General features: G+C 37.0%; 1 protein-coding gene across 8 annotated transcripts in view; it reads right to left on the reverse strand.

The window, feature by feature from the left end:
- The window catches only part of LOC136416355 (zinc finger protein rotund-like), a 122,656-nt gene that overhangs the window by 19,374 nt on the left and 79,268 nt on the right, over window positions 1-24,014 (reverse strand). The window contains exon 1 of one of the 8 annotated variants that reach the window (XM_066401476.1): window positions 7,032-8,174. The exons of the other annotated variants lie outside the window; for them this stretch is intronic. Within the exon in view, the coding sequence (XP_066257573.1) occupies window positions 7,032-7,721 (690 nt within the window). The 5' untranslated portion in view covers window positions 7,722-8,174. Of the gene's footprint in view, window positions 1-7,031; window positions 8,175-24,014 lie in introns of those variants that run through there. 8 annotated transcript variants of the gene reach the window in all.

A 24,014-nucleotide genomic window follows, 5' to 3' on the forward strand; every position in this document is an offset into this window, starting at 1 on the left:
ACAACATAGTACAGATCAAAGTCCAGGGGCGTTACCAAAAGGGATAGCAGTCTGAAACTCACTATAATCTTTTGTCAGACTGACTTCCTATTCCTGACTTCTTATCAATTTTGAGCCAAGAGATAAGTACATAGTTAAGAATATCTCGGAAACTCAATTTGGCTTAAATACCAAAATCCAGAGGCGACTCGAATAGGGACTGAAAATTGGAAATTTTCTCATTCCAAATTGCATTCATGCCCTAAATTTATCGAAAATTCCAATGCACTCGTTATATTACAATACATAAAAAAATTCATGATTTCTTGTTGTACCTCTCATGAAACTAGTGCTGAGCTGAAATATGAAAATCCAAAGACACCACCACGTGGGTTGATGATCCGACTTATTATAATCGTATGTGATGCTTGTCGAGTTTTGTATACCTCTGGTGATGTAAATTTTGAGCAAAGAAATAGGTAAACAGTCCAAAATCTCCATGAAACTCAATTTTAAAGAGATTATAAGATATTTGCTCAATTTCGCGTTGGTTGTTCATCTCTCTGTGACGCGGCCCAACTTCCTGTAGGAAATATCAGGGAAAATAACGAATTTAACTCAAATTCCTTAGCAGTGTGAGACTCAAAAAGACGCTCTAAACTTGAGAAAATTTTACTTGGTTTAAATATTAAAAGACAGGACCGTTTCCTGGGGGATTTTTAAACTAAATATCGCTTGGCGTCAAGATACTATTACGCCTCTGACACTCAATTTTGAGGTGGGTGCTGTTTGCACAGATGGTGGGTGCTGTTTGCAATCTCAATTCGGGTGAACCACTAATAACCAGAGGTGTCTTCAGGAGGGAAGATAAATTTTACATGTTCACTGCGATCAGAGCTTTGAGCTGGAAAGCGAGCCAACCCAAATTAGGATTTCTGAAAAGGGAGTTTTGGTAGGTTCCATGTGAAAAACGATCATGCAAAGAAAAATTAGATAATGATGGGAGATTCAGGGGAATTTTAAAAGTTTTTTCCTGAGTATCCAAAAGGATAACTTTTGAAGTTTGGACAAATTTCCTGAATTTCTTTGTTAGCTGCACTCCAAATGGAAGTTTTAAGAAAATTTCCATTTGGTGGTTGATTTTGACATAAGATACTCAAGAACCCCATCTGTTTCAGTCGTCAGTTACATCAGGATTTGCTTTTTTATATAAAAAATTAATTAATTCAAATGATTTCGCCTCGAGCCTCAAATTCTCAGCGAATTTCGAAGCTATTTTGGTCTCTCTAAAATTGAAGAAATTTCGATGCGGTCAGTTCTTCTGCACGAACGTTTACGCTCAACTAGGGCTGGTACTTGAATGTGGCAAAAAACCATTTCAAGCTGATGAATGGAAATCCTAACTAGCAATTTCCTTCCTCTCGCCTATCTAACCATCGTTTAGCCTTTCAGATTAGCTCCGATCAATGAAATAATGACGTCGTCGAGTAGACTTAATCAAAGTAACAATAAATCGTGGTCAGCGTTGTGTCACATCATGTTTTCTAATGGCTGAGTATAAATAAAGGTGTTAGTAGTAGCAATTACACACACCGTTTTTCATAATATCAATTTTCGATTTATCGACAATAATAGCGCAACGCAAATTTTAATCGGAACTCGACTGTAAAATCACCTTCGAAATGACTATATCTACTTACTTATAATAATAGAAAAATTAATCTTGAGATGGTGTTGCTGCAACGCTTTAGAAACCTTTTTTTTTCAGGAGGAAATTTGCGCAAGGTAATGCTGGTAATTAGGACTCCGTCCTTAAAGTATGGATTTTGATGCTATTGGAACGAGAGTGCTAAATTATTCAAATAGCTTTGTTAATGTAATTCATTTTGGGTCGTAATAATGTATAAATCCAAAGTCCCTACTATCAACTCGAAATCGAAAGCCGAAGCGGAACTACGATAATGCGATTTGATCGCCAAAAAAAAAGAGAGACCATCAAAGACTTTTCAATTGTTTCAATGTCTCTCGACTGCTTTCGGTTGGTCCTCTTTATTTCTCTATTTTTTTGTATCTGCGGTCGCGTTACCAAAGTGTGTCAAAATCATACGTGCGCGACGGGCCGTTGTGCAACAAAGTCGAAGGAATAATGATCTGTGGAGACAAAAACTGGATTGAAAATTAGATTTTAATTTCCTTGAAACCAAATAAAACATGCCGCTTTTTAACGGCGAATGTTTGCTAAGATTTATTAAGATTTTTCTCGTGTGTTACGTAAATCAAATTGGCCATAGCTCATGGAATGCGTTGGTCGATTTGCAAGCGCGAACACCGTACATGATTTTTTTACTTTTGGTTTATTTTTAAAAAATAATCGATTTTATATTAAGGAAATTATGTGGACTTTACTAAAGCATTTGACTATGCAGACCATCAATCAAGAGCTGCATTTCTTCATTCTACTTCGGGATTGATCGAAGTAGTTTGGAAAAGGTTGTTGAAGGCCTAAAACTAAAGATTCGTCTGCGACTAGCCATAAAAGCGAAGAGAATTTAGGTTGACTCTTCTTATATCCGAGAAAGATATAGGAAATGCTACCCCTATCAACCAGCCTAGAATAAAGATTCTACTAGATTTATAGTGCTCAAAAACACCACTGTGAGCAATTTTCTGCAAATAGTTCAAAAGTTACGAGATATTTCTAATTTACTATTTGCCTAAATTCCCTTTATAACCCCGCGGTTCTAACTTGAACCATCGTTTTTGGAACAGACGCCATATCGTACTGTCGTAAACTGAAAAGCAACCAGAACAACTAACCTTGCATTCACCATTTCATCCAGAAATATTTGAGATTAAAGAAATCATAATGTAGATGTTTACATTCATAACTCATCATAGACGTAAAACCGGCACAATGGTCACTACTTTAAGATCATTGGTTCCATTTACTGATACGAATTGACTTAAAAAATGAAAACAATCCTCTATTAGGTAATAATTTGGAACATAATGATTAGGCCAAATTTTAATTACTCTTGTGATTTGAATTTCATTTAATCGCCAAAATTGTTTTTTACTATGACAACAATAGAATACTTTTTAAGGTAATTTATATATCCCAATCATAGGCTATAGATGGAAATCATACATAAATTAAACAATGGAGAGAAACACAGAACAAAATTTCAAATCTTGAGTAGTCTGCTATGGATAATTAGTTTCCACCTTTAATGAGAAAGCCAATTACCATTACATTTTTCAATAATCGCAATTTCGTCATGACATTTAATTCCAGTAAAAACATTCAAATTGCCAATGAAATTGCCTATCATCCTTGGTTCATATGTATAGCAAAATCTTATTAAGACAGGCATCATGGGAAGGAAATTATTAACGGATGAGGGTAATAATAATAAGGTAACAGTTTACCTGTAAATGGGATCTAGATCGGCTAATAAGGGTTCGTAATTAAAGGTTTTTATTAGGATTGCTAAAACTTGTTTTCTAGCCGGCTATCCCTAAATTCACCTATAAATAAAGTTTGGATTATTGGATCAATATCCAAATAGGTAACGTCGCCATAGATTTTTAAGTATTATTTCTCAGAATTCAATTATTAACAATATTCATCAGCCTTCACCTTGAACGTTGCCGTCTAGTCCAAAAACTCGTTCTTGCTTTTGGCAAAAGAATTATTATGTGGGCAATCTAAAGTTCTATCTATAAATCACTGCTGTATTCGTGTTGCTGGATTATAATATTGTGTTATATACCTATCGGTGACGTTCGATTTGTATATTATGTCTCGGTACTAGCAATGAACAGAAAAAAGTTAATTGAGTTGCATTTTGCGGCGTAAATTCTAAATAAGGCGAAGCCGGTATTGATGAAGCTGAAGAGGCTTGTGCTGGAAGAATTGGAACTCACTTTACTTTGGCAAATCTGGCAGAAGATCAAGCTCCCGTAGACATTATTTGAGATAATAAGGAAAACCACATTCTGGCTCTGATAATCTGATAATCTCCAAGACACTACGCCGGACGTGACAAAATAAAATCATGCAAAAAAAGAAGAAAAAGAGAGAATGGGGAAGATTTTTAAACACTGCATATTGACCTTTCATGAAACAAAAGGAAAGCTGACCTTCATAAAGATGAAAGATTTGAAAAATAACTGATGAAATTAAGAAACTCATAACGCACAAAAAACAAAAATAAAATGCGTTTTTTTTAAGACAAAAACGCAGTAAACGCGTAAAAACTCAGGCAAATCATAAAGAAATTCTGCTTTGAAAGCAATGAAAATAATATGTAGAAATCACGGAAAATCATAGGTGATTTTCTTTATTATGGAGCATTAAAGACGAAAAATGTTTTAAGAAAACATGCAAAAATCATAAAAATAACTAGGAGTTTCTTTCAACTATAGAGTATTATGTGATAAAATATGTTGACAAATAACTAACTTTTTTGCCAAAAAATTTTCAAAAAATGGTAATAAAATAATATCCAAAGATCGTTGAAAATAAGTGGTATTTTTCTTTGGCCAAAAAAGTTCAATAAAACAGCATCAATAATTAAAAATACCATAAAATGGTAGGTAGTTAATTGAAACTAGCGATGTTTCTTCCACAAACCTGCGCAATAACGTCGACAATAACAAAGAATAATGAATAATGGAGAATGAAGCGATGAAGAATCACCGATAACGACATTAAAATTATCGTTAAAAATCACCATTTTTGCTGGAGGGCATATCACTTCAACACGTACTCCAATTCGGATAAATAAATAAATACATAAAAACGAATTTACGTTTTCAATTCTGTGTCGACTCTTTCCAGAAAGCAGCAAATGACCCAAATAATCCAGAGTCACCCTCTTATTTTCAAATTGACTGATTTTCTGTAGCAACCCTATCCGAAAAATATTTCCAGAATTCATCGAATTTTTTATTTCGAACTGCGAATAAACAATGAATGTAGGACATTTTATGTTGAGTAAAAATCCCATTTGGAAACCCTAATTTGTCAATATTTACATGAAATATTTTAAATACGCAAACTCATAATTGGAGCTCATCACTGGATACGCACACAACTTCATCGAATCCCAGAGAAGTTTTAAGTTGCAACTCGAACTGTACTTTTACATTTTCTGGCAAGATAACGCAACGACAAGGGATTAAAAAGCAAACTTGAACAGTTCGGTAGCAGATGGCGACATTAGTCCTGTGCGCGCTAATTTCCTTTACTCGTTTAGAAATAATTATTGCATATACTATGTGTGTAAACATCTCATGTGGATATGTATCGCATGTACAAAATAGTTTTCGTCCTTATTTATGGGAGTAATTTAATTATATTTTTATATGAAAATGTTACAAAATGCAACATTTTCATCCCCTTTCACAAGCATTTATCAGAATAATGTTAGTGTTTTAAGTTCAGTCACAATTATCATAACCCTGTATATAAATGTACTAGGCCATATTTCAGGTTTAAACCAGGGCTTTCTCCCCCCTCCCTTCTTTTTCTAAGACAATGTGGAGAATTCGCTGTAAGTTGCATTGACCTTTCAAAACAACAACTACCATAGAAAAAAACATAGGATATAATAAGGAATGGCAGATGGACGGAAATAAAAAAAGTGGCAAAGGGAAAAAGCTAACGCAAGACACACTTACATATGCACTTTAATGTAGGTTCTATTCAATTATTGATTGAAATTATCAGATGCGAGAGGGTTTTCTGAAGTTTGATTGACTTGCTTTTAATTGTTTATAGCTCGGTTTATATCTAAGAATTTCTCGTTAGTTTTCGATTTCTCTTTTTAACTTTTAGTGAATTTGATGGATATAATCAGATGATGTTTCTTTGATTTTAGTTCCTCTCTTTATGCTTTTAGTAATTTTTAAATTCATTTCCATGTAAAAACAATATTTATAAAAAAATTATACAGGGTCTACTAAACAAAGGAGTTCTGTGTCAATAGGTGCGCGAAATCTAGGAGGCCTGGAAAAATCCTTGGAATGTCATTCGACTCGCAGTTTTCGATGGCAAATGTCAAACTTTAGTAAAATTTACTGCAACGGTTTGGTTATGATTTATAATTTTCTAAAATCACAGTTTTCAGTTATTTGCACATATTTTGAAAATTTATGCACACATTATCTCAAAGACCATAAAATCCCAATTGAACTGACTTTATTTAGGAACCCTTGCAGCTCAGTGCCGAAAGGGGTATTATTAGCTCATAATAGTTTTTGTTTCTCTCTTTCTCAACGACTCTGTACATGAGTTACCATATATTGCTTTTGAATCACCCTGTATAAATTAATTGAAAACTACAGTGTGCGATAAATCACCACTTTCCACACTTGTTAGGTAAATAACGATTTTCACTTCCACAATAAAAACAAATTAAGGACATTTGTACAAATCTCTGTTCGCTTTGTTTTGCTCGTCGTTTTGCTACCCTTACACATACTGTATCTTTAAATAACGTCTATGAATTGTGAGCTGCAAATAAAAATATAAAAGGCTGGATTAGAAGTTCCGATTATTCACATGGCCTGAATGAATTTGTGACATGAGTTACGTGACACTTAACGTGTTAATGGGAAAAATCGAGGAGAAAATATTTGCGGAGAGTCCATAAATTCGACAAAATTTTTTGGTGGTCAGCAAGTTCGTGTTGAATCAGTCGGAAAGTTGAAAATGTTATGACTGATTCTTTGGTCCAAGAGGTAAACTGTCGCTTTGCGCGTCTTAAGGAGCTATTTCTCTGCTTATTTGGATTCACGATGAGAAAATTTTCATAATTATGTGAAGAGGGTCAAATCGACTGTGCTAAGTCTGTGCGGGGTTCGGTGAAAATTTCTACATAAAAAACGGAAATCTGAATTTTTGCGCCAGCCCTGACCTCGCTTCTCCTCCCTCGGAAACTCATGCATCAGAATTTAACACCCACCTCAAAACCCATTAATCAAACATTCCCTATAAATAACACAAACACGCATCGATAAAACAAACAAATTAGCTACGCACTTACCTTTTCCTCATGAAAGTTTTCCCCGACACTCAGCGGCGTGGGTGGGGTGGTCGGAGTGGCCCCCCGATCGGTCCCATCGTCTCCCCGAATTCCGCCGCCGCCGCCGCCGCCACCACCACCGCCCCCCTCCAACGACCTTGAACTTTCTCGCAGGTTTTCCAAATGAGCCTTATATTCCCTGTATTTGAGGTCGCTAAGGTCGGGATTCCTGTCTGGCCCGTATCCCAAACTGTTCAAATTTCTGTCCAGACCGTTCAGGTTCCCTCGGTCCCCCAGGGGTCTTTCGTTGTTGTTTTGATGGTGGGTAAGGTTAAGGTTGCGATCCAGACTCTGGGTCAAGGACCGCTCCAGATTGAGCCTCTCCAGATTCAGGCTGTGATCCAGGTTCATGCGTTGGTCATGGTGCATGGATCTCTCATTCAGTATCCTTTCCAAGTTCCGTTCCTGTTGCATTCGCTCTTGCAAGAGGCGATCAGCTGAGTTCAGGCTGAGGTTGAGCTCCAGGCCGTTGTTTAGGGGTTGATGTTGGTGGTTGTAGTTCCTATCGAGTCTGTCGCCTGTTCTATGATAGTCTTGGTGGTGGAGGTTAAGGCGGAGGTCCACATTGCGGTCTCCGGCGAGGCGGTCCCCCAAGCTACGAAGGGTGTCTATGGACCTTTGAAGGTAATTCGTGTTGTTTTCCAAGAGCATTGCGGAAGGAGGCTGGTGGAAGTCCAATCCTCCCGTCCGATAATCCAGTCTCGACTCCAGGGTTGAGTGGTAAAGTCACACTTGCATTAATCGCGTATAAAATTTCAATAACAGTTCTCTAGGTTTGTAAAAATAGTCATATGTAAAAATGGTTTTAATCAAAAAAGGACCCGTTGTCAGTCGAAAGTTTCCCAAAAAATCACAATCAAATATCACTCTCCGTGGGGGTTTAAGGTACAAAGTTGTCTTCTATATAGCGAAACTACGAAATTGAACAGAAACGTGCAGCGTTCCCGAAACCAAAACAAAATACTACGCTCAGAGTAGCGGCAAGTGAACGCAGCTAAAAAACGAACGCGTCTATCGAGGGCAAAAACTACACTAAACATACTAAAACATTACAAAAAGCCGCCGCTTTCTGAATTGAGTCGACGGCAGCATCCAGTGAGCGCCGGCACACCGAGGGGTATCGGTGGGGGTAATTTGTGCGTCGAACCCGATGGTGGGGGTAGGCCGGTCGGTCTGAAATTACGTAACGACGTAATGTTCGAACAAGTGAAGATCGTCTGCCGACGCACCGGAGGGTTGGGGAGGGGGTTCGGGCGGCGCGGCGTCTCGGCATACGCGTTTCGAAGTGCGTGTGCCGTGTCGTTGTTGATGCCTCCTTGAACGGCGACGAGACGTTTTTTTGCGTCCCCGGGCCGACGAGAGGGCGATTTGTCGCAAAAAATGCCAAATTTCATTCATGGGGACCGCAGATTGGCACGTGGATACGTTTTTTCCTTGCGTCCGCACAGAGGGACAGCTGAAATATGCCTCGAGGAAATGAGTCGTGTTTTATTTAGTTTCGTAAAACAAATTTCTAATAATGTAGAGGGCGTTACGAAAGTCCGGGCCACTCGGAGTTTTGGTGGCGCTTTTTTCGATGGATTTATGGGAGTATCGGCAAAGCGGTAATAGATGAAACCTAAGAGTACATTATCGGATTCGACCTTCGAGGGAAAATTTATGGCGTCATTGTTTGGCGGCTACCTTGATTCGTTCTTGATATACAGGGCATTTTTAAAAAATCTCCCGTTTAGACATGGCACAGCATCTGGGTCATTATAAGAGATAGAGCAAAAGTAGAAATAGCAATTTTTTAGGAAGTTTTACTTCAGTTTCAATTCAGTGGCGTGCTTGAAATTTTTCTCTCGATAGCAGGCTTTATGTTCTGACAAAATTGAACCAAACGGAACATTCTATATATGACATTTGAATCGTTACCTCAACAGCTTTCAAAAAAACGAATATTTTTTTTTTATCATTTCAATTTGTTTCATTATTTATTTAATTTATTGTGGCTAAACAACGGGCCAACAAGAGAGCGATTTATCGCAAAAAAAAATTCAAATTTCATTTATGGGGACCGCAGATTGGCACGTCAATACGGTTTTTCGCGTCCAAATGGGAGGACAGTTGAAACATGTATTAAGGAAATCAGTCGTACTTTATTCAGGTTAGTATACCCAATATTAGATGCCCAAAGGTAAACAGTTGCTGAGATTTATACAGGGCGTTCAAATTTATATTTTTGAAAGTTTTTATTCACAGTAGCTTCAATTTTGGCAACACACTACACGATTACGGTTTGTTCCTGTTAAAACCTGCAGAGTGGCATTCTTTCGGGAATCAGGATCCTTTTTACTATCGGAGACTTTCGTATATCATGCACGTACTGTCTATATAGCAAAATTTTAAATATTCGGTAATTTTCGAAACTTTTTCGTTTCTTGCATTGCTGTGGCATCTGTTACCGTTATTTGGATATGGGCAAAAGAATTAGAGAAACCACTATTGTGCCAACAATTTCGGCATTATAAGAGCCTTTTATGGTCCCAAAGGTCATTTATGGTTTTCGGCAGGTAACCACTTTTAAAAGTTTATTCCGATCCATAGAACATTCGTTATAACGCGACTTAAAAAAGGTCCACAAAAATGTAAAATAATAAAACTTTGAGGTTTTTCGAACATTATCGATTTATTAATATGATTTTCTTACATTTGTTAATATTAGGTGTTAGTTGTTTCCTTGCATAAATCTATAGTTTTGCATTAAAGTGTTCATACGAGTTATTAGATTTATTAGAGAGATTTATTAATTGTCGTACATCTGTTCGCTCCCAAAAACCATAATTCATAGATGGGGATACTTTTTTAGCTTTTTTACGTACCCTTTTTTTATTAAAGAATTTTGTTTTTTACGAATATGGCATTCGCGTTTCGAAATTTTAAAGGTCCAATAAAAAAAGTCCTGTAAATAAATGGGCGCATGTATTGTAAAAAATATACCCCCCCCCCCCCCCCCTCAATAAACTTTATGCCATTGATTAATTTAAAAAATCCGTTCCGCAGAATTATGGCGAACCTAGTTCTGTTGCTGGCGTACTTCATCACTTCAAAAATTTTATGTTGATAATAAACAGCGCTTTATGATACTGTTTTGCGGTCATAAACTGATTCATTACAGTTCTAGTGCAATAAAGCAGATGAATTTATAATTCTTGCAAAATAGAGTTTCGCAGGTTAGTTCCAGTAAATTTAATACATACTTATATATGCACAAACATTAATTAAACGTTAACCGACTGTCGACGATCTTTATAAAAAATAGAACCGTTCTCATTTGAAGTAAGGAAACGCAACGCTGAAAACATTTTTTATTGCTAAGGAGGAAAGAACTGTTATTTAATATATTCCTCCTTCCGCATCATAAATACACGATAGTTATTTCTGTTTGAAAATAAAAAAAACGTGTTTTACCCCCTGGAATGTTGATGCGTTCCGCGGAGCGTCGAACCCCAAAATAATTGGCGGGAGTAAAATTAGCACTTTCGTCTAATGTTGGTCAAATAGCCATTTGTCTGCGGCTCTAGTAAACACATAATAAAGCCTATTAATCTTTAGACAAGCAGCTATCATCTTAGCAAAGAGTAACGAGCGTGAATTATAGTTCATTATTCACGCTGAATAGCATTGGTTTCTCAGGATACTCTTCATCAGTTATAAATGCTAAATACCCAAAGATGCTGTAAATGTCTCTACAAAATAGGTCTAATAAAATACTTATATGCATAACGGTCGTCAGAGTATTTAGTAGGCCGTAAATGTTAAGTTTCAGTAGGCCTAGAATTTGAAGTTTTGACAAGTTGATGCGAAGATTTTGGGAAGAGTTTGTTGTTAATTGCATTCAATATTAATTACATGTATAATAAATCACAGAAACCCCATAAGTAAGCCAGGAAATGAAAAAACCCTTGGAAAATCAGGAAAATTTAATCAAAAGCAAAAGGTGAACAACAATAGCTTATCATAAGGGAATTATTTAAAGGGGATTTTTAGTTAATTAACAGAAACTGCGGATGTTTAGCTGTAGACAAAGTATATTATTGTACTCGCATATCGTGAGCATCACCCCTACAGGAAGACCTCTCCATCGGGAATGATGGCCATTATAAGCTCGCCAAATAACATGCTGTTGTCTCTTTCATCATCATTCACAGTTCGTTCTTTCACACTCGCGTGCACTATTTTTCAACGAGAAACCAAACTAATTGTTCCAAAGATTTCGTACGCTCGTTCTATAATTATAGATTTCTGTATAACGACCTTCTCCACTCTCGTGGTGCTTTCATTTCGTCTTAAAATGTATAGTTTACCTTTAAATTTAAGACAGACTAATAATATTCTGACATGCAAAGGAATTCTTCAAAATGACCAGGGCATTAGTGGTCATTTTCCACATCCGTTTCATTAAGAGCATCATAATGACGACTCGCCGTATGTGTGTTTATTTAACAACCGTTAGGGGTTCATTATTAGAAGAAACAATCTCCCATCCATCTCAAGTGTCCTAAGACAAACACGTTTTATTCGTACGGTCAGAAAAACGCACATGGCACGAGCCAAAAAAAAATCGTTACAAAAAATACGTTAAAAACTAACCCACCGGGCTCCCCATAGAGAGGTTGTGACATAACGGAAAAAAGTCCATTTCAATGGGAACTGATTACCTCCCAAAAAAGCCCTCTTTTGACCCCTGGTCACCGGCCTCAGAATGTGACCGGGCCGCATTTTACGCAAGGTGGTCCACGTTTAAATTCGCATAAAAACACCCATTCAGTACCCGCTAAGACCTTTTTTTTATTATTTTGATTCAGATGCCCCCTATTCACAATCTGACCAAATAGCCAGTGGACCGGCACAAGTCCCGCACTCTATCCAGTAAACCCAAGCCCCAATACATCTTTGGACGACCCATATTTAAATAAGGGGAATCCGTACCATGCCGGAGTTTCCGTGAAGGGTCCACTAGACCATTTGGGCTGAAAAAGGACCGAGATACAGGTATTCGTCCATTTGCATATCTTCGTGAGAAAAAAAAGACCGAATGTGATACGTGAGCCTTCGTCATCCGTCAGATGCTGAGTATAAAGCTCCCGAAATAATTATTCCAGAATTCCTCTAATCGTTTGCCATTTCTCGCATTTAAATAAAAAATCGATTAGGGAGGTTTCGTAGGCCCTTATTAGGGTCGTTTTTTCGACGCTGAATGATTTGTCAAAATTAGTTTTGTGCCAGACGAGATAATTTGACGCGTAAAAATTCCTCGTGATTTTTATGCCACCAAGACAGCCATTGTATCACTCAGAGAAAAATTGGATTTTTTGAATATGGAAAATTAATGAGGTGCTTAATGGAAATTTTATGTGTGAAAAACTATAAGGAATCGCTTGCGTGCGGTTAGTACGGATTACGAATCACTCACGTGTGGGTGAAGCTTTCATCGAACAGGAAGGTTGAATAGAGCTAAGAGAAAATTGAGGTCATACAGGCATAAAACCTGAACTAATTTGTCTCTCTCGTGGGACCAACCCTAGAAACTGGTATTCGATTAAGACTGTTGCGAAGAGGTTTTCGCAGGTCGTTTTAGGTCGAATCATTAGTTCGTGTAACTAATTTTTTTTTAATCAGAGCTTTGATAGTGTGCGCTTTTATTCGCGATATTCAATTACATAGTGTTAAATCCTGCGCTTCTGGGGGTTTATGTAGGTAAATACGTAAACTTACAATTTTTTTAGGAAATAACGTTCTACATATAACCCAGTGAAGTACTTGGATACTTTGACCTTGAAATAGGTTTAAAAAAATTTAACTACTTAGGTGGTCTGCAAAAAATTCAGGTCCGTATTAAAAAAGAGAAGTTTGAATGATGCCATAGAAATCAAACCGAAGAGCCAAAAGGATCGGCTTCAGCAAATTGGTCTCGAAAAACGAATCAAATTTCGTTGTGGATGATTTTTGTAAAATCGCCAGATTTGGGCTTATTTTGAAAAAGAAAAAAAATTTTCACTTCTTATCTAAAAATTCAGTCAAGTTAAGTTCGGTTCTTATGGTTCAGGTCCTTTCCGGTTTAGAGGAAAATTCAGTTAAAGGAAACTCCGTTCACGTCAGGTTTATAACAAAATTAAGTCAAGGAACTGCTGGTTTCTTTTAGAAGTCCTGGAAACTAGATTTGTTCCATGACATCATCTTGTATGTTATTGAATGTTATGAACCTGCCAGCCGCAGGGAACAATAAATTCCTTAATACGTTTTGCTACAGCTACTTTATCGCTTTCGAAGTAATTTAAGTCTTCACGATTTAAAGAGTTTGGGGCTGTTTTCACTACGCTAAAACTTAATTTTTTCATATCACCGTGTATATTATGCAATTTTTTGAATTTGCTACTTTCTACAACTATCCCTAAACTCCTTTCTATTATTTCTACGCAAGACCGAGAGCGAGAGTAGCGTGAAATTGAGAATTGCAAATAGCAAGAGAGAAAATATCACATTAAATTTTCCATGATTCCTGAAAAATGACTGATCCCAAGAAAAACGTATGACAGATCTTATGAAAAATGTAAAATTGATATATTTCCTGGGTTGAAGGACGGGCGAGAGATCGAAAGAAAGAGACAGGAATTTCGGAATAATACATTGAATTTTCCGTGTTTCTACAAATACCGTGAAACCGAGTGGAATCAAAATAGTCATTTTCTTAACAAGTACGGAAAGTGAAACTTACTCGCATGAAATTACTTTGCTCGCGAAGTAGTCGAGTGCGAGAAAGACACTTTCCGCATGAATTAGAAACAATATTTTTTTCTACTACCGCGAATAATCAGATTTTTTTTTTCACTTTTGTTCAAACATATTTTTTCAAATAACAACAAAAATTCTAAAGTGGATTAAAAAACTTACATTGCAAGAAATACAGCACGAGCGCAGAAAAATAGTAAATTTCACACGCAAACACGTGCGGGAAAGTGCCAATTAAGCATGGTAGTAGAAAGAAGAGTTTTCTGTAACATGCAAAATTACCGTATTTCTTTGATCCGAAAGATGAGCGACTTGAATCAAAGGATTCCATGGAAGGGAAGTCAGGCAGAGTAGTCAACGTAGAATTTAGAAAATTCGATATAGATCTTTCCTTGTAATACCGTAAAAATGCTGCGGCAAAATTCACGTTTTCTTTTGCCTAGGAAGAATGACCAAATTATCCTGAATCTAAAAATAACAAAACGAGGAGTAAAGGTAGACTATTACATTGAATTCCTTGTGGTTGTAGAAACTAGAGGCTCACACGATGAGGCTAGCAAAGCCCTGAAATTCCGAAGACAAAAATACGCTCTTCTCCGTCAGTTACTCTTATTGAATAAATTTTTCTGAGCATTAATCAAACCAGCCCCAGCTGAGCTCATTGAGCCGAAAGAGTACCGGTTGCCTCGCGATTGGTGAATGGTTCTGGTGGTACTGGTGGATGGACCTCCATTATTTTTTCCATCACCAAATACAATCTCGTCTGCGTTTTTACGCAATTCAGTTTAAGAAGCAAAACAAGTTCAACACGCGGCGTCGTCGAAAGTGTCTTGAAAAACCGCAGGTTCATTGAAGTAGGTTTTTTCCGATTTATTGTTCTTGGCCTTGTTGGGTTCCGTCGAGGTTCGTTTTCTTCATCGGCAGTGGGCTTTTTTTGCGGCCGATTTGTTGCACCACTGTTGCAAGTAGTATCTAAACCGCAAAATATAATATTCCACGCTTATTATTATGTGACTTTTTTTGCGCAACATTTGATTGACGTTTGAATGGGACTTTTAATAAATATTTTATGGTCCAACAATTATTATTTACGCGGAAATTTCGTTAAGATCTCTTATTCATCAACAGGCCTTAAACAGCCTTATTTGCGATTGGCATCAATCATTATAAACTAGCAGTTATTTTCTTAAAAAACTCGAATTTCCGACACTCATTTCTACTTTTTCCTCCATACATAACTATGTTTTTTTAACAATTATACGCGTTTAATTGCGGTCAGGTCGTAATTAAAATTAATGATCTTCATAGATGATTTCTACGCTGATAATCATTCTTATATGACAATCTTTTGCAATTTTCCAATTTGATTTCTCATAAATGACGTAGCACGTGCAGCACCACCGTATTGCGAAAAAAACAATCATTTAGAGGAATATTTTCTTACCCCTCGAATAAGTATGTATAAACACATACTGCTATTTCATTCCCAAGAAACTAAACACATTTTGGTCTTTTTTACAGCCATTTGGGCTCTCTTTTACCTCCTAAAAGTACCTTAAAATTGCGCAATAAACCGGCTCTAGGAACCTTAAAGTCGTACGACCCTTGTAAACTCCCGCCCGACCGTAACAATAAACCATCAGTTAAACAAGGGCTATAAAAAGAAAGGTCCCTTCAACCCTTTCCCTATTTTGGAAATTGCCCAATATTGCTTACAGTCGGAGACGCACGGAAGTGCTGTTAGGTCTTTTCGTGGGTAAATGAAACGGTACTCAGGGACAGTTTTTTTGTAAACTCGTCGTAAAATAATAAAACTATTTTGTCCGAGTGTATAAATCCCTGGACAATGGTGACGCAAATAGAGAGTAAGTTGATGGGGATCAAATCGAGCTAGTTGCCGACTTTGCTTTGGTGGGAATATAGGCGAGTGGAACAAGGTTGTCAAAGTTATCTTTTGAATAAAAACAATAGAATTCGCGGAATAAAACTATTACAATCACCGAATTTTTAAACGAATTTAAAGTCGGGTTGCCACGTAGCCACTGGCGGAATAGAGTTGTTTAAAATTACCTTTTCTATAAAAGCAACACGCCTCATCAAATAAGTAATCAGAATTAACGAAAAAGGTAAGCTGAAACGAATCTGAAGTCGGCGTCCCACGAGGCAACTGTTAAAATTGATTTGCTTAACATTACCCCGGGAATAAAAACTTAGGCAATTCATCGAACAAAGCGAGCAGAACTACCGAAAAAGATAAATTAGAGCGAATCTAAAGTCGGCTTCCCACGAGGCGATTTAACGGGCTTACTTTTAATCCTCAGAATCTCTTGAAATCCTTCAATTTACCCTCAACAAAACCATATAAATCGACGTATCAGTCCCGTCAGCCAACAATTCCGAAAGATCACAGATGCTAATCTCTTCCAAACACCCAAAACAAAAATCGTATCAAGTTACTATTAGAAACCCACGATGACATCCTAATAATGTTTGAAAATATGTCTAGCCACAATAATATAGATCAGCCGATAATCTCTCCCTTCCAAAGCACCCCTTTAGTTGTAATCGGAAAAGTAACACCTGTAATCTCGTACAATGGCTCCATTTTTCAAAGTACCAATAAGTGGTCCATTTTACCCATTGATCGACCTTTCTTCAGATTGATCTGCTTTGCGACCTCAATCGCACGAGCATAAATTTCCTCTTTTTATGATGCAGAGACATTTTGTCACCCCAAGCGCCCGAAAGGGGTGCGAAGAATAGATTTGTCAATATTACGGTGTCGTTAATATTGAAAACCGATAAATATTTTGAATTGGTAAACGATCTTAAATGCCGCATATTTTAGAAGGGTCGTATTTTATCCGGCTAATGGATCGCAATTTTGATGATCTAGTTAGCATCTTTTCCTCTCTTTGTCGATACGCATTGAAGTGTGCCGTAAGATCAGTGGGAAAGGTGGTTTGCATATGATATTGTGTCACTGATGGATCACTCTATCAAAACCTATGCAAATCTTACTTGCGGTTGAGCATTTTTCGATTTTTCTCACACTTCTTAACATGCCGTTGAACCGTCACAATTTAAAATAGGCTGTGTCGTGTTAAAAACGCTTTCGCGGTTTTGATGTTGTAATTTCTCGCGTGCTAAACCCTGGAATGGAATGACCAGAGGTCACGAAAACGATAAAGTTTCATTTAGTCCTGCCGATAAACAAATCACTAAATTTATAAATTTCTTTCATGGATGTGTTTTGTCATTAATTTGGACTTGGTAAGAGGTTCCGCGTTTCCTGTGCGGTTCAACGCCTCGAAGTTCGGGGTGCAGTGATCATTTGAATCCCCCCGCATTCTCTACGCTCGAGAAATTTTTAGTCTCGTCGATCACCTTAAGCGTCTTCGCTGATGATTCTTAGCACCAAAAGCAATTAAAAAGGCCTCATAAACTGAACCAAATATCTAATCTCGTAGCGTGTTTTATAACATGCCTCTTTTTGTCCGGCAGCTATAAATATATCGAAAGTCAAACCGCTCTAACGGTACCAAAATCGCTCGAACCCAATGCAAGTTAGCCGGTCTTTTTCTTAATACCTATTTAACCCATTTTTTGTGCAATCTCTCTTTTCTGACAATCATAAAATGTACCGTAACAGAACTGACCGAGACTGACATACAATCAAAATTGCGTATATTTATTGGCTTCTTTAGACGAGCAGATTTTGCTGCGTTTAGATCAGACAAAGAAAGGTAAATACCTGAAGTCCAGGTAGCTAAGTGAAACAGACAGAAATTTCAAAACGAAGAATTTTCATGAACATAGGGATGAAACATCATGACTTTCTCTGTATAATTATACAAATTTCATTTAAATGACAACACCGCGATGTGCTTTTGTTTACAGTTTCGCAAGAGACAGCTGTTTTTCACAAGCCTGGTTGAATGTTGCCAGATTGTTTTAATTAGACCTAGAGTGGCAGTCTAAATCTTCTCTGAAGGACGATAGAAGTATGAAATTAAGCGATGAGCTTATTAGGCTTGTTTGCACTCGCTCTGTTGAACACTCTTTGGGAGACGAGGAGCCTTGAAAAACCATAAATCTCGCCCGTTTAAAATTCATATCACTGATGTTTGAAATATTTCCCGGTAGAGTTATTTCAAACAATGGACACATACGTTGGCCGACACGTTCACCAGATCTGTCCCCCATTAGATTATTATCTACGGGAAAGTATGAGAGTTCATTTATAAATTTGTACCTTCTGATATTAATGATTCGAATTCCGATATATGTACATAAGTAAATTCGAATGATTGAAAATGATCGATTTTTCTATGGAATTGAAAAACATGAAGTTGAAATTCTGAATTGCGTAACATAAATTCCGAGAAAAAAAATCCGTTTTTATTGATTCAAATTTTTCTTAACTTTTATTACTTTCTCCTCTATCTATCGGGCTCAATTTGAATTCATTTCGCTCAGTTTTCCATGAAAACATTCGGCCTGTTAGCAGACCAAAACAATTCTTCAATGGGGGTTTGGGGGTGATTCTAAAAAAAACTGTAAGGGGAAATTGGCAGTATTCTGGCTATATTCCTCAATACAAAGCTCGACGTTTTATTGAAGCTCCTACTACCCCGTAATCTAAACAAAGCTTCATTGTAACCGAACAAAAATCAAGAATGAAATTGAAAAACGCAGTTCCAAACCCAAAGATCGGAATCTGTTTTTTATTCATTAATATTTACACCCTCTCGTCAATATCTCGAGTGCGAGACGGCGATAATAATATAGGTCTCAAGGACACGCCGCACAGCCCTAATTTCTTTCTCTCTCCCTCGCCGCTTTTGTTCGTAAATCGGTCTCTTTTCCACCTGCTGCCCTACACCACCTACGATGTAGGCCCTCGGCGTTTTCTCACAGTCTGGACTGGCAACGGCCCAGATGCTCAAATCCTCATAAATTCCAACTTGAAAAATTAACCCCTGCAGGGTGGATCGATGGTCCCGGTGGATGTTTACTATTTTTACGAGTGTTTTGGGGGCATAGACTGCATTGGATGAATGAAGATTTTTCACCGGGCCCTTTTAAAGAATCGCATATCAAAGAGCATTTAATGCATAATTCAGTCTAAGATTTTTTACTCTTTCATCTCCTAACGAGATTAGCCCTAATGGTCAGTTTTTGTGTCTATAAGGCGAGCATAATGACAATAAAAAATGACAGCTGGCTCCCAAGGGATAGGCACTGATACGTCCGCTCATGACCACATGAGGGGTCATTAAAACTAGAATTTTAATTAACTAGGATATTTTTTATTGGGGGTGCTGCACGTCTAGGCAAAGTCGTCTTGTAAGTGTCGTTTCATTAAACGAGATTAAGGCGGCTCGTATTTCTCACTTTTAAGCACATGCCCGCTTGAATCGGTTATTAATTTTTTCCTGGGGCCCGGGGCGGGAAGCGAAGAGGGAAAATTGAAGTCAACTTACATTACAAGTTTGGAAAAAGAGAAAAAATGATTTGCGGAGGCGAATGACAGGGCCAAAAGCGAATCGATACCAAATAATACGAAGTAAACAGGCGAGCGAGCGACGCGGAATTTGCTTCAGATGCGGCAGTCTTGGTTGTTATATTTATAAAGAATATGAACAATCAATATCAAAAGGGCCTGCGACGCCCTATCCCACCCCGATATTTTTTGGGGCTCCAGACGGCGGGAAAACAGTCGATAAAGCCAGCGATTTTACAAACAAACAAGACCGGAGAAATTTCTAAACCTTTCAATAAATTTAGTAATTTTACCCATCACCACCCCAAAGCTTAACACATCATTTTCTATTTTTGGTACCTGATCTATCCGAAATCAATTCGCGTGCTTCGCACCCCCAAAAACCCCTTCATTATACCGGGCCACGCGAAAGTCAAAACGCACGATAGTTAACAAAACCAATACAAAGCGTTGATCTCCAAATATAGATCGCTCTCAATAAGCGACCCTTTCCACTAGCCCATTTTCCACCCTTTCAGGATCTACCCTTTCGCTATTGTGTCGAAAAGACTAGACTCGTTGCCAGCGAATGTATCGAAATTAGGGTGGATGTTGTAATTATTGTCGATAAATCGATTGGGATTTTGTTGATGGCTCGCATTAGATATATGCGGATAATAGAAATGTGAATGGATAGATTTGGGATTTAGGTACTTAAAAAATGGTTTTTTGACTTTTAGTAGTCGTTCGTATAGGTAGAAAAAACGTATATTATATAGGGTGGTCACTTTTATAATTCTTACCGTTGAGATATGCGGAACGGCAAAAGTTACAGGGTCGGTTAAATTAGAAAAAAGCTGCTCATTTTGATGCTTATTATGGAACCATTTCGATTTTGGATGTATCTGTCATGGTTCCTGAAATATCTGAAAAAAAAACTGAAAAAATTATTTAAAAAAAAAATTCTGCCGGGAAAACTAATCCGATTTTGATGAAACTTGGCTCATTGACATTTCTTGTTATGCTACTTCACATGACATTGACATACCTTTTCTGCGTCTTCTACATTTTACATACTAATAATAAACATTTCATTTTCTTACTATTCTACTTAAGCCAAAACATCAATTGTGTTATGATTGCAAAGAGGCCGCTATTTTGAGCATTTCTTGTAATTTTTCATTTGTTCTGTAATAAATTAAATAAAGCAGTTAAGAATTTTGCGTATTGAGTTGTTTTCAGAAAAAAAAAATAAAAAAATGTAATTTTCGAAGCATGGTGTCAAATTTCAATATGACGTCCATAAGAAAACAAAAAAGTTTATTATCAGTGTGCAGAATCAAGAAGGCGCAGAAAAGTTCTGTCAATGTCATGTAAAGTAGCATAACAAGAAATGTCAATGAGCCAAGTTTCATCAAAACCGGATGAGTAGTTTTCCCGGTAAATTTTTTTTTAAATAGCATTTTTTCAGCTTTTTATAGATATTTCAGAAACCATGACAGGTAAATCCAAAATCGAAATTGTTCCATAATGAGTATCAAAATGCGCAACTTTTTCTTAATTCCACTAACCCTGTAACTCTTACCGTTTAGGATATCTTAATGTTGAGCATTGAAAAAGTAATCACTCTGTGTACAGGGTGTTTAAAATCTTTTGATTTTATTTTTAGGGAGCGATTAATGATCTGAAAAGAGCTGTGGGTGTACACAACATTCATTGTAAATGTGTAATAAAAGTGAAGAATCTGAGGATAACTTAATTCCAAACTTGGAAAGTCTTGTCAAGCGCAATAAAAATCACCAAAACGGATCCCAATGAAGAATGAAAATAGTCCAAATTAAGATAATTCAATAAAATCATGTCACAGGTAGACAAATTACTAATGAGCGGCCCCAATAAGAAAGGAACAACCGACCAAGAAAAGGCCTGAAAAAGTGCTAATAGTAGCCATTTAATTAAATCCTGAAAAAGGCAAAAAATTCGCGTAAAGGGGATCCTAATAAGGAGGAAACAACTCAAAAAAGTGCCTGAAAAGAGTCTGAAATGAATTCGTTGCAGAGGCAAAGAAGCTATTAAATAGCGACCACAATCTGGAGACAAGATCTAATCAAAAAAGGGTTTGAAAATGTCCCAAATGTTATTATTGGAGAAAAATGACTTATAGTGACCCCAACGCAAGGGCAGTAGTTAATTGAAAAAGAGTCTACAAAATAGTCTAAATTCAATGAAATATCAACGACAAACTGCCTAAAAATGACCTCAATCCAGAAACCACGGCTAATCAACAAACAAAAAAATCTGAAGTGTGAAAATTGCGGTCGTTCGAAAATCCCAATTTGGGATTACTTACCTAAAAGTGAACCTAAAAGCGGATCACCGAATCTTTTTTAATGTTATTTTATTATCATTCTATTTCTTTGTATTTCGCAATGAAAATGTCAGCTTTACCGCACTGTTATGACCTCAAAACAGTATCGAAATAAAGCTCTTTTGAAACCGTTTTTTGAAGTGTGCTCTTTGATCTTGGCAGCTTTTATTGCCAAATTAAATATCATAAATTCCCCGTTTCAAAACCGTGAAAACGGACAATATTGCATCTGATTTAAATTGATGATATTATTTCCGTGAACCTGGAAGAACTGTATTAGCGATGTAAATTGATGTTGACGTCACAAGGCCCCTCGTTAAGGAAAAATGCTTTTAGGGCCACATTCAGTAAATCTTTGTTTAATATTTATTACAAAATATGAAAATTCTACTGCCAGATTACCCAATTTCTCATGATCGGGTGTGTTGATTTGAATTTGCCCGGGAAGTTTGAAAGTTGATTTTCCAGTACTGAAGCGTTTCAAAGGAACTTTATTAGAGTTTAACGTAATAAAAGCCCGGAGAACTTGGAAATGGAAGAAGTTAGGAATAATTTTGTTTTTCACACGTAAAAACCCCTTAGCTGAATAAATCGATTTTCAATGCAATCAATACACAAACATGGATATCTGTGAAATTGTCTTCAGCCGCCCATCAGGGAACTACGAGATCGAGTTCGGTCAATTTATTCATAATTAGCCATTTGTTGTTATAGAAAATCTACTTATTTACGTAAAACAAAAACCCCCCAACCTGCGCATGGGTCTGTTTGTTGATACATGGAACTGGTTCAATATACTCATTTAACAAAAAAAAAGGTCAAGTATGAAACCTAATTTACACAAGAGCTACAAAAACACCTTTTTTGCTTAAATCCCCAAAAAACCTGTTAATGGCGAATAAAACATCTTTTTTTAGCCTTTTTTAATACTTTAAGATAGGTCATGGTAGTTATTTTATGAGCTTTGTAAGGAGCTTTATCGAGTAACTACTAATCCTCAACTAATTAAAATGTACAATAAGGGCAAACTACAAATTAGGAGTCTACTGCTTCCGCTGATAACATCCTCTAACGTCTATCAGCTGTTGCCTTTTTTTCCTTACCTTTTTACAAACGCCATCAATGTCATTATACCGGTAATAAAGCACAAAAAACTGACCACTTAAACCCTTTCGACATGAGAAAGTGGCCGTAAAAAACATGGGAAAAAATGTCGGAAAAAATCTGGGCCAGCCTGATGACTTCAGTCGCCACCTGTATTTACCTGGGGTTATTTGAATAATTTCACTTTCGGTAAGATAATGATTTATTTTCGAGTTGTCCGGTATGCGTACGGCTAAGCGCGATCGGCCAGACGAGGGAGGAAATCTATGGCGCAGGGACGTACAATCCCCCATAAAAAAAAGTACGTTAAAAAATCGTTCCACCGAGTATTCATTTCAAGAGCAAAAATTGTCATTTGCTCATTTTCACTCAAGCAGCGCTCTAAAATGCCCTAAAAATTGAGACTTAAATAACAGCAAGAAAATCATCAGAAAAGTTTCAAGGGCGCCCATGCTCCTACCCCAAGCTCGAAGGGCATGACCCTTAGTCTCGGCTTCCCTAGATGCGTTCACACGCTCTCCGAGGGCTCTAATCGACCAGATCGTCATTTGTTTTATGCCCTTGCATCTGGCTGTCTTTGTCTATCGCTCAGGTGGTTCACTTCGGGGATGCTGCTTTGAGGGTGCCCGGCTTGATTTGATTTTAACGAGGGCGTTTCTGGCCAGAATTATAATTAATTAGAAGTCGATAGTATTAGAAGATTATGGAAGACTTCTGTATAGTGTAGATACAAAACGTATAGTAAAATTGAGACGCAAGTGTGTCAGCGGACTGAAGGAAGTCAAGGTTCCACAAGGTGGGTCAAAAAAATATTGAATAAATCTTTGAAAAACAGTTTATGAGGGGGGATGGTTCTGGAATGGTACAGATCGGTCTAAAGAAAAAATGGCAAAACAATAATTAACTAATAAAATTATAAAAAAAAGTAATGAATTAGAAGAAGAAACAAACTGAGTTAATAAATGAAAGAAATTTTAAGTTTAGATTTGCTGTGTTGGTAAACGCCCCCCAATATCCTCTTGCCAATCGAGAAAATGAATTTTTCTTTTAAAATTTGGAAATGTGGTTGATTGAAAATTTTTTAAGTCAGAACAAGGAAATTTTTGAGAAAAATTGTACATTTGAAGAGACCAATTCTTAAATATCTGATAAATTAGATTTAACCACAAAAAGTTAAGCATACTGGATTAGGTAGATTCTGCAAAAATCTAAA

This window comes from Euwallacea similis, chromosome 23 (assembly GCF_039881205.1).
Source record: "Euwallacea similis isolate ESF13 chromosome 23, ESF131.1, whole genome shotgun sequence".
In the NCBI taxonomy this organism is placed as follows: domain Eukaryota; kingdom Metazoa; phylum Arthropoda; class Insecta; order Coleoptera; family Curculionidae; genus Euwallacea; species Euwallacea similis.